Here is a 15,669-nt window from a genome sequence, read left to right as displayed (position 1 = left end):
GACTGAACTCTTGATCCTCAACAGTGACATGTGAGCTGTTGGAACGATGAGGTGCAAATAAAAAGCATTTGGTTATAAAGGTTCTAATGGTTTGATGAACGGCGTAGAGTTTGGTTTCAAGATATTTTACAGTTTTACAGTCGTTTGACAAGAGTAACACTGCAAATTGAGTGTTGTTTTTGAAAAATGCCTTTAAGACGAGATAAAACTTCTTAAATCATGTGTGTTACAAGTTTTCATTCACTGAAGTCAGCACTGAGTTGTCATATTTTGTGATTCATATTTTCATCCGGTTCTACTAAAATGTCAATGACCAGATCAACAGGATATAGTCTCGTGTTAATCAATATATCAACTCAAAAACATTTAAAACATTACAGGAGACTGATCTATTGTGAATGTGAGCAACAATTTATAGAAACCAACAGAAACGAGCAGAAACGCTGATAAAATATGAACAGACACCAGGCACCAGAACCTCAAACTGATTCACAAATGATACTGAACGTACATTGTCTGTAAAAATAATATATTATCTAAAGTTTTTGGGCTAAAACTGTATTGATATTTTGGTCATTTCAGAAAATACATTTGTAGTTGATCACTGCTGGATCAGTGAAATCAATGATGGAAACATTTATTAGAAGTGTCTGTTTAATTTCATTGTGAAACACACTGTACATGAAGTTGTAAATGATTGTTACAAATGTAAATATATTGTACTGTTCATTCTGTCCACTTTATAGTTGTGTAAAGAGATTTACTAGAGCTTCATTATAAACATGGACATTTATAATATTTTGATCTATAAATGTTGTGGTTCTTTAAATGTGCACTATGTCACTTTTTGGTTTTGGGTCCGTCACCTCTTTTTTTTTCTGACTGTGAGCGGGGTCGCCTCTCCACAGATCTGGCCTGTAACTTGGTCTGGTTTGGTCTCCATGAAGGTAAAAGGTTTAATGCCAAACTGTGAAACATTCCAGACAAAACAATAACATCTCCATGGTGATAAGTATTTGATGGACCCTCCAGCAGAAAAGTTACACAGTGCACCTTTAAGGAATACTTCCATTAAATCTGTGTGAATGAAAGTCTTTTCCTTTGCTTTTAAATCATAATAATAATAAAAACAACAATTAAAAAGATTAGCCTTTGTGTTTTATACATTTGAGTATTATGCAATGTTTCATACCATCTCCTAGAGCACGGGTGTCAAACATAAGGCCCGGGGGCCAGATCCGGCCCTCCAAGACCTTTAATGTGGCCCTTGGGTGATTTTCTACTCAAATATTTTAATTATATTTAATATATATTTAATTTTCTGCAGGGCTTAGCATAGCAGTGTCTCCAGCGTCTCTGTACGTGGCCCCTCCCACCAGAGCAGCACAAATGAAGACTTGTCTCTTTCCAAACGCTCTTAAAGGACGATCGTTTTGACTGTTGACCGTGACATCCTCATCAGCAAAATGTCCAACATGAGAAAAGTGGAGCTGAGTGTAGAATTTTCCAAGAAAAATGGACTTATTCCTGTTTGCATACAAGTTGTTGTTAAAACATTGTGTTGAAATTGAATTTTTCTTCAAGTTTCAGGTTGTTCATGATATTATAATATTATAATAAGAAAGAGTTCATCAATTAAAAAAGATTTCTGTAATAGATTTGCGTTTCGCTGCACAAATATTTGAAGTTATTGTTATTTTTGGGGTACATATGACATGAGTTTTCTGATCCGGCCCCTTTCGGATCAAAGTAGGTTGGATTCGGCCCCCGGACCAAAATGAGTTTGACACCCCTGTCCTAGAGCATTGTTTCCCAAAGACTGGGGCGTAACCCTCAAGTGGGTCACAAGAGATTTTTTTTTTGGGTCGTCTTGTCACGATCTGCATGTAGTTCTGTCATATACACTTCTGACACATGGATCTGTGACCTTATCCTCATTCTGGATCAGCATTTCATCAGAATCTCCTGTCCTCAGTAGAGCCAGTGTTTTTATGTTTATTCCTTTCACTATTACATATTTGTGTGAACTGGGATTTTGTGTGTTCACAAAAATGAAGACAAAGCACAGAAACAGACTGAATGCTGCTCCTGATCTGCTGCTGCGTCTCCTCCTGCACCTGGACTGAAACAAGCTACAAAAACACAGACACACTCACCTGTCTCATTAGAAATATTGAAATGTTAAAACATGTTTTGTATCATTTCTAATCTTTCTGTAATTATTTTATTAACTATTTTGTTCCAATATTTCTGGTTCAATTGAATGTTGAAAAGAAAAAGAAATGGGCTACATTTAATGTCCAAATAGGCGACTTATGGATCCTTTTATTGCTCGTTCAGTTACTGTTTTTCATTGTTTAAAACTGGAGTAATACTAATTTAAATACAATAAAATATCCTCATTAAAGTTCAATAATTATTTTGTGATTTATGAGTAATGTTTATTGACTTGGGTTGTGAAGGTTTGTGACTTTTAAAATATGAAGTCCCAGAAAAAAGGTTTGGGAAACACTGTGGTAGAGCTGACAAACTACAGTAGAAAGTTGTTGGTTCTTTTCTACTTTGGACCTAATCCTGGTTTGTTTATCTTTATTAAATGATCAGTGTTTTGATGAAATGACCAGTGAATATCAAGAGTGGTTTGATTTCATCGCACATACAGGAGCTGCTCATGACCTTTGGCTGGAATTGGACATTATGATAGAAAATGAAAAATAGATACTCCCTAAAAAGTAAAACTGCAATAATCAAATTGCAAACAAACAAGTTCTTCCATAAGCATAATAGATAATAGATGATCTTTAAAGATGCACTGTGTAACTTTTCGGTTGGGGGTCTGTCACCTGCTTGTTTCTATGGATCTGTCATGACTCTGCTTAGAATGTTCCACAATATGACATTAAACACATCTACCTTACATTTATTTAATTATGGTTGTTTTTTTAGAGCTCAAAAATGCCTTGACAACTTCACCAGAAAAGTTACACAGTATACCTTTAAATGTTCATTACCAACCATAGAATTTCTCATATTTTGCATATTCTAAGTGCACGGCTTCGTCTGGTTTGGTCCATGTTTGATCCCAGGTTAGACTTTTTGGTTTTGGTATAGTCCAGGTTTATTGATATATTACTACAGAGAAATACTGCGATAAATGATAATATTAAAACTACTTGATGCCACCGACACAATAACAAAGCAAGATAATCCCAGTTAACCATTTGTGAAATAGACAGTATTATTAGAAGGAGTCAGATGCATTAAATAAAAAGCAGAATTAATTACAGCTCAAAAATATAAAGAAAAAAAAAAAAAAAAAACAGGTGAAGATAGAAATGTTTAATGTTATACTGTGAAATATTCCAGACAAAACAACAACATCTCCATGGAGAAAAGTATTTGAAGCACTCTCCACAATCCATGTATCATTCATTCATTCATTTTTCAATATAAAACCAAAAATAAGAAAACAAAAAAACTACTATTTTCTTTATTATTTGCCTCCAAAACCAAAATGAAAAAATGGATAACGATTCGTTTTGTTAGTTTTCAATTTTGTGTTAAATAATGGAAAAAACGGAGAACAGCCGTTTCCTGTTTCCATCACTTAAACTGCGATGCTGGACTGAACCAAAACTAAACCAGGACTAAACCAGAACTAAACCAGAACTAAACCAGGACTAAACCAGAACTAAACCGTTTTCAGTTCCAGTCTGGTCCTGATCTCAGTCTCAGTCTGTTCTTGGTCTCAATCTCGGTCTCAGTCCTGGTCCTGTTCCTGGTCTCAGTCCTGGTCTCAGTCCTGGTCTCAGTTCTGGTCTGGTTCTGGTCTGGTCCCAGACCTCTTTTAAGTCCTGGTTCAGTCCCGGTGTAGTCCTGTTTTAGTCCTGGTTCAGGACTAAAACAGGCATCACAGTTTAAGTCACGGAAACGGGAAACGGTCGTTATCCGTTTTTTCCAGTATTCATTTAAAAACAAAATTGAAAACTGAAAAAAACGAATCATTATCCATTTTTTCATTTTGGTTTTGGAGACAAATAATGAAGAAAACTGTTGTTTTTTTGTTTTCTTATTTTTGGTTTTATATTGAAAAACTAATGAACCAATGATACACAGATTCTCCACCAGAAAAGTTACACAATGCACCTTTAAAACCATGTCCCATTACCTAAATATGAATTTTAAAACCATTTTCTGCTATTAATTTTTCACTTATTCAAGCAGGTTTTTGCATCACACACAGACAATGTGCCACTTGTTTTATGTATCTGTACTGGGTTCATAATGAATCAGAAATGTTTGTAATTGGACATTTTCCAATCATGCATCTGGATCTCATGATATTCAGTGAAGCCTGTTTTTACCCACAATGCATCAGTATACTTTACATCACAGAAACATTTACAGAAAATCATGGGTGCTAATATTACTGAAGAGGACATGTCAAGTTTGGAATATTGTTCTTATGTAGGGGGTCTGGTGCTATACGACGCTACATTTTAAATTTCACTGTGTATATTTGAAAAAAGTTAGGAATAAAAAAATACCACAAATATTTTTCTGAGCGCTGAGAATGTCAAAATGATACTTTTTGGACAGCTTTCTCTACAGGAAGCTACGCCATGGTGCTGACTTTGTAAAAATGAAAAAAGTTTTGTTACAACGCTACAAATCATCTTACACCTTCTGCTTGCATTTCGGGGGGTATCATTAGAAACATACTGTACTTGAAGACATTTAAACTAGAAAAATACATATATGAAGACTGTTATGTTGTGGACGGCTCGAGAAACCTCCCTGTTCTCTACATTGTACCGCTTTCCCAATGCTATTTACAATATGACATTAACGGTATACTGCCTCCCCAATCTGTTTCCATAGATACGCACTTGTACATTTTGCCTTTTTCACTCACTTTCACGGATTATTTTTGCATCTTAGAAATCTTTCAACTCTAAATCTGACTTGAGACCCATAAAAAGTGGTGAACGTAAACAACTGGCAGCTACTCTTGTTTTGAAGTTTTAGGGTTTGTTTTTTCATGTCAAGGATGCAGTATGTAAAAAAGTGGCTGTGTTGAGTCTCTCTCTTTGTAGCTGTATGGTGTAACATGTGAATACATAGTGTATGTGGTGAAAAGACCACAATATTGTTTTATGTTGCCAGATCAATAAAAATGTTGAAGTGAAAACTGCTCTTGTGACGTTTGTTCAATAGGCCCATGTATCCTTACAGACAGGAAAATGTTATCAGTGATCAGAGTATAAAATGGTGACGCAATATGTAGGGCTGGGTATCATTAAGAAGTTGCCGATACGATACATACCTCGATACACAGGCCACGATACGATACATATCTCGATACAGTGCACTTTCCATTCGATATGATATATTTCAAATCGATTCGATACAGTTCAATAAAAAATAAAGGCTAAATCATGGCTGTGATACTAAAAGTCTTTGTTAAACCACTTCTTGTGCAACGTTCATATGAAACACAAACATTTTAATCCTCAAAACAGAGTCAAAATATCAAATGTGTTGCATAAATGAGTTTCCTTTCACTCCACAAGCAACAAAACTGTAGCACTGTAACAAAATAATTCAGTAAAACACACGTAAAAATACTCTTGGTGATATATCGATACAGTAGCCCACGATATCGATACTGTATCATCACATTAAACGATACGATATATCAATATTCCGATATTTTTGCACACCCCTAGCAATATGTGACTTTTGTGGTGAGGGATCTAGAAATGTTCCACAGTATGGCATTAAACTGATCTCTTTTGGATTCATTATGTCACAGATGATGTTAGTGCATGTTATTGATTACTGTGAGCACGTCTGTCTCTTCACAGATCTGACCTGTAACCACGTGCTTGTTTCCATGGAGATAGGTAACTTCAATGTCACGCTGCGGAATTTTCCAGACAAAGAGACGAGCAGGTTCAGAGTTACATAACAGTAACGCACCAATATGAACAACTTAAACAAATTCATCTGATTTATTTCACTTTACACCACTCATATATATTGTGTGTTAAGGTGCATGATGTAAAAAAAAAACAAAAAAAAAAAACAATATGACAACTGTACAGACTAGTTCAGTTAACTCTTTGTATTTACGTGTCAAAAATAAAGTCACAATTAAAGTCCAATTAACCCAATTAAGGGGAAACAGAATTAAAATATGAACCAACTGAAGATAAAAACTTAATAATCTCGAGGGAAATTCAAGTTTTGCTGCAGCATCATTCACACTGTTCTTCTCTGTGTCCTTTGTGTCTCAGTCAAAGGTGTCAGTGCAGTTTGACAGGAGGACTGGTCAGGGAGGGTCAGCAGATCCTGTGGAAGAGCCAAAAGTGTCCCTCCCTCCTCTGTGTCCCGCAGCATCACAGCAGCCTCCAGGGGGCGCCAGGTGAACACAACAGGAAAGGCCTCACTCTTACTCTGCTCTGGTGTTTCAGTTGGTGAGGAGATGGTTCATTCTCTCAAAGTGTTTCCTCTAGAAGGTTTTCTGACACATTTGGTGTAAAAACTCTGTAGCAACTCAAACGTCCACAGCTCCTTCTCTAGTCTCTCACAATGGATACGGGAAAAACAAACAGCTCATTTCACTAAATAATCAACAAAATAATATTGCATTTTTCAATATTTTTGTGGTTCTGTTGCTGTAAAAATGTGTAAAATGTGACTCTGAGTGATGCGGTGATGGACAGTGACTTCAAAATGCTACATGAAAGAATCCAGTGTGAATCTGCTGTATGAAGAGAAACAGAAGATGTCATTTGACTCATGTGTTTTTTGTTGTGATGCTACAAAGTAAAAGAGCTTCAGGACGCTTAATAACACTGGTATAACGCTGACTACACACGCTTCTTTAAAGATCATTTTAGACTGAATCAACAAGAGTCAGTGAAAGTTCAGCATCATCATAAACTCAGAGTTTATCAGATTAGACCTGATCCTTTGTCTGTTGTATGTAACATGGAGTCTAATAGTACTACAACTACTTCACTACTGCAACTTTTTAATCAGTTATCAAGTCTATATTATTGTTGTTATTACTGTGGTCTGTTACTGCAGTAGGTTTCATGTTTTTTTTTTTTCTGGTAGTTCTTCAGTGTCCTATATCAAGTGTTATTTTGTTTGAATTAGGACTATTATATCATCTACAATTGTATGTAGACGTGTGTAGACAACATTACAGTCAGATCTTTAGACTAACTGGATTATTTCTTGTTTGTATTGTCAGGTTTATGCATATTTTAATCCCATTTTAGATTCATTTTAGTTCCATTGGCTAAATCAATTCCTGGTAGTACCACCATGAAACCAGTAGGCGGCGTCTCTTCGGTTATATTTAGGCTGTAAGACGCTTGCAGGGGGGAAATAAAGCGTTAGAAAAGCGCTGTGTAAGAGTAACTTTATGTTTTGATGTGTTACTTATGGAGTTATGTTACATCTCTGGTGATTAATCACTTAAAACCGTCTATATTCTAGTTTTACCTCAATTTCTTTTACTTTCGTTTCTGCCTTGTTGAGTTCACAACCTGTGAGAGGCACTTTTACCTAGTAACGGGTGGATTTTGTGCTCAATCTGAATTCTGATTGGTTCAAAATGATCACTTGATCTTCTCATCAGAAAGTCCCACAGATAAGTCCAGCCCTCTTCCGTAATAAATGCGTCTGTCTGGTCCCTCTGCTTTACTCTTCCAGCGCCTTTCAGAGAATAAACGTCTCTGAAAACTTCTACTACAATGTTCGTCACAAATATTTTTTGTTTTGGCCTCTCTCCTTGGAGCAGGACTACATCTAAATGGCGTCGAGTCAAGTGAGTAGCCTAATGTCTCTTCTGTTTATGTTTTATTTTTAATTCTGATATCCGTAGGCATAGTTTTTTATTATTTTATTGCATTATTTTATTTATTTATTTAGGTTATTTATTAATGATTTATTATTGAACACGTTTCTCTTTCTATGTCAGCTCCGTTGTGAATAAGAAGTGTATAAATCGTGAACTACACAGGTCTGTTTGGACATGTTGTGGACGCTGTAGGCCTTTGCTTTTGCTTTTGCTGCGTGTTGTTCTTGTCACTAAGATTTATTCCACTAGATTTATTCCAAGGTTTGGTTTAGTCCTTCATTTTGCTCCTGGTTCTTTTTCTTTTGGTCTAACACAACTGAAACACGATTTTTTTTTCACATCTTTTGTCTCTGAACCCAAACAGTCCAACATGTAACGTAGGTCTACAGAGGAGCCTTTACGCACAAACTTTCACTTTGGCACAGAATAGTTTTTACCTCGCTGACGTTGGTAGCAAATGGAAATGAAATATTACCTTATAATTTGACAATTTAGTGTAGAAATGTCTTAACTTGTAGGCTAAAATGTTACTGATGCCATGAAGGTTCCACAGTGTGGCATTAAACGTAATATCTGTATTTCAGGGCATTTTTGAGCAATAAAAACACTTAAAGATCCACAGGAGACTTGACAACAGCTCACACATTACACTATAATCATACATTTTAAATAATTACAGCACCAAATATATAATGAACACAGAAATATACAGATTTTTATGCACCGATAAAACAAAATATAGTAAAATATATCTGTGCTATAAAGATGAAAACAGTAGTTTGATCAGTTTAAAGCTCCTGTGACCTCTCAGGCGTTCAGGTTTAAGATGGTGAATGCCAAGTTTAATGCCGTACTGTGCAACATTTCAAGCAAAGCAATAATATCTCTATGGAGACAAGCAGGAGGCAGACGCTCCAACAGAAAATGTGCATAATTTTTAACTTTTCTGAGATTTGTGTGATGAATTTTGACAAACAGTGCAGGTCTAATGATCACCTGCTGCATTTGGTGATTCTTTAATTCTGACTCAAACCAGTTTCTGTCTCCAGTGTTGTTGTAATCTGTAGAAGGAGGAGCCATGAGCCACGGACAAGCAAAAATGTGAAAACTTATCTTAAAATGGGACTAATTGGACTGAATTTTTGGCAATAATCACTCACCTCGGATTTCACTCAGACTTTATTTTAAGAAGAACTCAGCCTAAATGTGCAGGGTTTGTGTGATAAACATGTGAATGAAACAAAACACAACTCCAGGTCTGTTTTAGATGAGGAAACATAAATCAGAAAATAGTGTAATATGAGCCCTTTAAGAAATTTAAGAAAAATCTATATCACCATTTTCTTCGATCCTAAATCACAATTTCAGTTTTATTATAATTCACGTACAAGTAGTATGTTTCTTTTACTTTCTGACACTTGACTTTGACGAGGATATAAGGATGATCCAGTGTGATTACTCATCTTTGCACATGTTCCCGTCATAAAGAAGAAACACCACTGAGACAAAAGCAGCTCACATTTGTACTTTATCACATTTAGTTTTCAAAATGTCGCCCAAAAACAACATGGCACTTCAATCCGCTGCGTCAAAATGTCCTCCACACACTATTTGTTTCACTTTTATTTTTTCTGCTCTCTGCTGGAATTTTGTTTCGCCTTTACCTGACAACACCTGACGCAGAGGCTCATTCTGAATTCTGATTGGTTAAACGTCGTGGAATTTTATAAATATTAATCAGCAGCAATTGTTTAAAAAGAACAATGTGAGATTTTCAGATCCAAATGTGAAATAAACCATGTGTCTTAATGGTTTTACTGTTTAGTTTTGTTTCTGTGACGACTTTAAAAACACAACTTCAAAACAATATTTATTTTTTCCAATTTTATATTTACAACACATTAAAGATTTATTTTGGGATTATCATGTGTTCATATAAGTAACTAATTTAATTCAGTTAATTTAGTCAAAAGCCTCATTTTATAAACTATAATTATTATTTGTTGTTGAATTTTTGTTAGATTTTTTTGTTTTTGTTTGTGATATGTAAGATTTGTTTTATTCTGTATTTTTAACTGACTGTGTTTTTCTTTTCACAGTGACTCATTCTCTGATGTATTTTGAGACTTCTTCAACTGATGTCTCAAACTTCCCAGAGTTCATTGCTGTTGGTTATGTGAATGGCCTTCAGATCGTTCATTATGACAGTAACACAAAGAGAGCAGTGCCCAAACAGGAGTGGATGAAGAGGATCACAGAGGAGGATCCACAGTACTGGGACACACAGACTCAGATCAGTTTGAACAATGAGCAGTCGTACAAAGTCAACACTGAAATAGTGAAACAGCGCCTCAACCAGACTGAAGGTTTGTCCCATTTCACTTTTTACAGCTCATCTTATTCAATTTTATGTTGTATATGAAAAAACACATTTATATTGTTTATATTAGTGCTGTATTATATGGTCATTTATTTTCAGTCCGTTTTATTATTATTTATTTTCAGTTCCATTTAGTCCAGGAGAAAACACATCTGTTCAGCTCGTGCACTTTTATATAAGATTCATCATTTTAAAATCACTTTGAAAACATGACTAAACAACACATGTATTATAGTTTTATGTCCAACAACACAAAATGTCAAAATACAATGTGAAATAAAAACCTGTCATGTTTGTGTTTCAGGCTCTCACATGGTGCAGAAGATGTACGGCTGTGAATGGGACGATGAGACCGGTGACATAAATGGATGGTTTCAGTACGGTTTTGATGGAGAAGATTTTATCGCCTTTGACCTGAAGACTGAGACTTTTGTGGCTCCGAGATCAGAGGCCGTCATCACCAAACACAAGTGGGAGAGAGATGGAGTGGCTGTTAAAAAGAAAAACTACATCACCCACATTTGTGTTGATTATCTGAAGAAATACTTGAAATATGGACAGAGCACCATTATGAGGAAAGGTAACATGTTTTAAACTAATTACAACTTTACACAGATGAGAGGCTTTGGTGCAGAAATCTGATCAATAAAAAAACAAGAATCTCTTTTTCACACAATAAATAAAAAACAAATATGTGAAAATAGTGAGGCTGCAGTCGACTAAAGACATTCACTGTGTTGATGAGTCGACTAAAAGAGACTAAAACGTGTTGTGTGACGTGAGCTCTGACATTTGACCCAAACTGCACTGATCAGAGCAAAAGATCACACCAGTTCACTCCATGACACATATTTATACAGAAAACTACAAATAATCAGAGGCAGATTCAACTCAGATTAAAGAACTCAGATTAAACTCACAGCAGACGCTCAAATCTCACACTAACTCACTCCGAGCGTGTTGTTTTTTTTCTGCTGTGATGCATGTAGCAGGTATTGGGCCGGAACAATCACCACTAACAGTTTTAAATATTTATGTGGAAAGATCGACTCTGAAATCAACTCAATGACACAGAGACGTTATTTTCAGTTTCTTGTCTTTCTGCTTCTGCCGACTAACTTTAATTGAACATGAGCACAATGACATTTTACTTACAAATGACATTTAAATCTTCTTTTCTCTTCGTTAGCACCAGTAATAACAACTGAACTTTCCACTGTCCTCGGTGAATCAAACTATAACTATTAATGAATAATGTTCATTGTCTCTTCATCTAAAATGTACTGTTCATTTCTAATTGAAAAATATGACGTAAAATGACTGAAGTCTTTTTTTTTTTAAGAGTTCATTGTTTTGACTTCACGTTTATATTTGTGCCTTTTGTTTTGAACCGAAACAAAACGTTTAATGTTCACAAAATAAACAACAGTGGATAAAAACAACAAGAACAAACACAACACAAGTGTGACTGGACTGCAGCACATCACAAGAACCAGACCAGGACATTTACACCTGGTTTACACCTGGTTTACACCTGGTTTACACCTGGTTTACACCTGGTTTACACCTGGTTTAGTCCTGGTTTACACCTGGTTTTAGACCTGGTTTACACCTGGTTTACACCTGGTTTAGACCTGGTTTAGTCCTGGTTTACACCTGGTTTACACCTGGTTTAGTCCTGATTTAGTTCTGGTTTAGACCTGGTTTTAGTCGTGTTTTAGTCCTGGTTTAGACCTGGTTTAGACCTGATTTTAGTCCTGGTTTAGTCCCGGTTTAGACCTGATTTTAGTTCTGGTTTAGACCTGGTTTAGTCCTGATTTTAGTCCTGGTTTAGTTCTGGTTTAGTCCTGATTTTAGACCTGGTTTTAGTCTTGGTTTAGACCTGGTTTAGTCCTGATTTTAGTCCTGGTTTAGTTCCTGGTTTTTAGTCCTGGTTTAAGTTCCTGGTTTTAGTCCTCTTTTAGTCTTGGTTTAGACCTGGTTTAGTTCTGGTTTAGACCTGGTTTTAGTTTTGGTTTAGTCCTGGTTTAGTCCTGATTGTAGTCCTCATTTAGTCTTGGTTTAGTCCTAGCTTAGTCCTGGTTTTATTCCTGGTTTAGTCCTGGTTTAGTTCTGGTTTAGTCCTGGTTTAGATCTGATTTTAGACCTGCTTTAGTCCTGGTTTAGACCTGGTTTTAGTCCTGATTTAGTCCCGGTTTTAGTCCTCTTTTAGTCCTGGTTTAGACCTGGTTTAGTCCTGGTTTTAGTCCTGATTTTAGACCTGGTTTTAGTCCTGGTTTAGTTCTGGTTTTTGTCCTGGTTTAGTCCTGGTTTTCGTCCTGGTTTACACCTGATTTTAGACCTGATTTTAGACCTGCTTTAATCCTGGTTTAGACCTGGTTTAGTTCTGATTTTATACCTGGTTTTAGTCCTGGTTTAGTCCTGGTTTAGTCCTGGTTTTAGTCCTGATTTTAGACCTGGTTTTAGTCCTGGTTTACTCTTGGTTTAGATCTGATTTTAGACCTGGTTTAATCCTGGTTTAGACCTGGTTTTCGTCCTGGTTTAGTTCTGGTTTTAGTCCTCTTTTAGTCTTGGTTTAGACCTGGTTTAGTTCTGGTTTAGACCTGGTTTTAGTTTTGGTTTAGTCCTGGTTTTAGTTCCTGGTTTAGTCCTCATTTAGTCTGGTTTAGTCCTTTAGTCCTGGTTTTAGTCCTGGTTTAGTTCTGGTTTAGTCCTGGTTTAGATCTGATTTTAGACCTGCTTTAGTCCTGGTTTAGACCTGGTTTTAGTCCTGATTTAGTCCCGGTTTTAGTCCTCTTTTAGTCCTGGTTTAGACCTGGTTTAGTCCTGGTTTTAGTCCTGATTTTAGACCTGGTTTTAGTCCTGGTTTAGTTCTGGTTTAGTCCTGGTTTTCGTCCTGGTTTAGACCTGATTTTAGTCCTGGTTTAGACCTGGTTTACACCTGATTTTAGACCTGGTTTAGTCCTGGTTTAGTCCTGGTTTAGTCCTGGTTTAGTTTTCCTGGTTTAGTCCTGGTTTAGTTCTGGTTTAGTTCCTGGTTTAGTCCTGGTTTAGTCCTGGTTTAGTTTTCTGGTTTAGTTCTGGTTTAGTCCTGGTTTAGTCCTGGTTTAGTCCTGGTTTAGTTCTGGTTTTAGTTTTGGTTTAGTCCTGGTTTAGTTCTGGTTTAGTCTGGTTTAGTCCTGGTTTAGTTCTGGTTTAGTTTTCTGGTTTAGTCCTGGTTTACCTGGTTTTTCTGGTTTAGTTCTGGTTTAGTCCTGGTTTAGTTCTGGTTTAGTCCTGGTTTAGTTCTGGTTTAGTCCTGGTTTAGTTCTGGTTTAGTTCTGGTTTAGTTCTGGTTTAGTCTGGTTTAGTCTGGTTTAGTTCTGGTTTAGTCCTGGTTTAGTCCTGGTTTAGTTCTGGTTTAGTCCTGGTTTAGTTCTGGTTTTAGTCCTGGTTTAGTTCTGGTTTAGTCTGGTTTAGTTCTGGTTTTAGTTCTGGTTTAGTCCTGGTTTAGTTCTGGTTTAGTTCTGGTTTAGTCCTGGTTTAGTTCTGGTTTAGTTCTGGTTTAGTTCTGGTTTAGTCCTGGTTTAGTTCTGGTTTAGTTCTGGTTTAGTTCTGGTTTAGTTTTTCTGGTTTAGTTCTGGTTTAGTTCTGGTTTAGTCCTGGTTTAGTTCTGGTTTAGTTTACCTGGTTTAGTCTGGTTTAGTTCTGGTTTAGTCCTGGTTTAGTCCTGGTTTAGTTCCTGGTTTAGTCCTGGTTTAGTTCTGGTTTAGTCTGGTTTAGTTCTGGTTTAGTCCTGGTTTAGTTCTGGTTTAGTTCTGGTTTAGTTCTGGTTTAGTTTAGTTCTGGTTTAGTCCTGGTTTAGTTCTGGTTTAGTTCTGGTTTAGTTCTGGTTTAGTTCTGGTTTAGTTCTGGTTTAGTTCTGGTTTAGTTCTGGTTTAGTCCTGGTTTAGTTCTGGTTTAGTTCTGGTTTAGTCCTGGTTTAGTTCTGGTTTAGTTCTGGTTTAGTTCTGGTTTGGTGAACTGGAGGAGTTGTGGTTCATTCATTATTTCTCATTTATAAAATTGCATTAGATTAAATAAAAACTAAGTGACTGAACAAATATAAATGTATAAATCCTTAATACAATATTTGTATTATTATTTTTATTTAAGATACTTTAAATAATACAATAATAATTACAAAAACTTAAAACACCACTGACCGATCAAAGGAGTAAAAAACTACAGCTCTAGAAAAGACATTCTTTTATCATTTACAATCATTAAAAACAAACAGTTGATTTGAGTTGTTTTTTTGTTTTGTTGCAGTTTTCTTGAATCACATTTTAAAGTTTAAACATCAATACAAATAATCCCATGTGTTTTATCATGAGAACATTCACAAATGTCTAATTCAAGACTTTACACTTTTATTGTTGCTCTGCAGTCGTCTAGAGGAGCCTGATCTACTGAAAATAAAATGGAAATGATATTTTATAAAGAAAACAGTTTATTGTCTATAATGTTTTATTACCAAGTTCATCAAAACAACTGGACTCACTCAGATTTGTTCAATTCAAAACATAATAAGGACTGAATAATATTTTTTGGATCTAGTAGTAGAAGTGTTGTATTTCAAAAAAGAAAGAGGTGAAGTGACATTTCTGTAATTTTCCTTTTCTCTGATCCAAAACTGTGTGTGGTCCTGCTCCAGAGCTCCCTCTGGTGTCCTTCCTGCAGAAGACTCCCTCGTCCCCGGTCACCTGCCACGCCACAGGCTTCTACCCCGACAGAGCCATGCTGTTCTGGACCAAAGACGGAGTGGAGCTGCACGAGGGCGTGGACCCCGGGGAGATCCTGCCCAATCACGACGGGACCTTCCAGATGAGTGTGGACCTGGACATGTCCCACCTGTCCTCTGTCCCACCTGAGGACTGGGGACACTTCGGGTGCATGTTCCAGTTGTCTGGAGTTCCAGACATGCCCACCAAGCTGCACCCAGACCTGATCATGAGCAACGGTGAGCAGCTTTCTGTGGGACTAAAGACTGTGTGAAGTGATGAAAATGAAAGAACAGTAAACGTATTTAACACTGAACAATAACAGGGAAATGTGGGTGACGAGGGACGGGCGATATATCGGGTCCAGTATCAGTATCGGCTGATATCGATACACAAAAATACTCTGTGCCTTTTTTGAACAAATGAGTCGAAATGGAAATAGAAGATTTACACAAACACAACAAATGATTTTCTATCTCAGATAAAAACAGATTGTTACTATTTTACAGATCTGAAATGTTCATTTGTGAGCTTTACTTCAACTTAAGATAATTTAGTTAGTTAATGAATTAATATCAGTATCGTCAAAAATCGAGTATTTGCCACAGCAGCAGGCTAAATATTGATTTTATCGGTTTTGGCTCAAAAAATTCAACCAATTGTTCTTGATT

General features: G+C 36.3%; 1 protein-coding gene across 1 annotated transcript; it reads left to right on the top strand.

Moving 5' to 3' along the window:
• The first annotated feature begins 7,683 nt into the window (after positions 1–7,683).
• Positions 7,684–15,287, top strand: LOC110163323 (class I histocompatibility antigen, F10 alpha chain-like). Its single transcript, XM_055156891.1, has 4 exons — positions 7,684–7,843; positions 9,976–10,242; positions 10,561–10,836; positions 14,932–15,287. Coding segments are annotated over exons 1-4 (885 nt in total). The 5' UTR covers positions 7,684–7,842; the 3' UTR covers positions 15,273–15,287.
• The last annotated feature ends 382 nt before the right edge of the window (positions 15,288–15,669 follow it).

The sequence above is a fragment of the Boleophthalmus pectinirostris genome, unplaced genomic scaffold, assembly GCF_026225935.1.
Source record: "Boleophthalmus pectinirostris isolate CB_2022bp ecotype Guang Dong unplaced genomic scaffold, ASM2622593v1 HiC_scaffold_2094, whole genome shotgun sequence".
NCBI classification, from domain to species: domain Eukaryota; kingdom Metazoa; phylum Chordata; class Actinopteri; order Gobiiformes; family Gobiidae; genus Boleophthalmus; species Boleophthalmus pectinirostris.
Note: the sequence above shows the minus strand (reverse complement) of the source record. Positions and strands in the feature narration are given on the sequence as shown.

Bases quoted from the DNA above. Each gene is read 5' to 3' on its own strand.
- LOC110163323 (XM_055156891.1), top strand. The intron at 10,243-10,560 runs GTTTGTCCCATT...TTTGTGTTTCAG, and splicing joins GCGCCTCAACCAGACTGAAG to GCTCTCACATGGTGCAGAAG. The intron at 10,837-14,931 runs GTAACATGTTTT...GTCCTGCTCCAG, and splicing joins GAGCACCATTATGAGGAAAG to AGCTCCCTCTGGTGTCCTTC.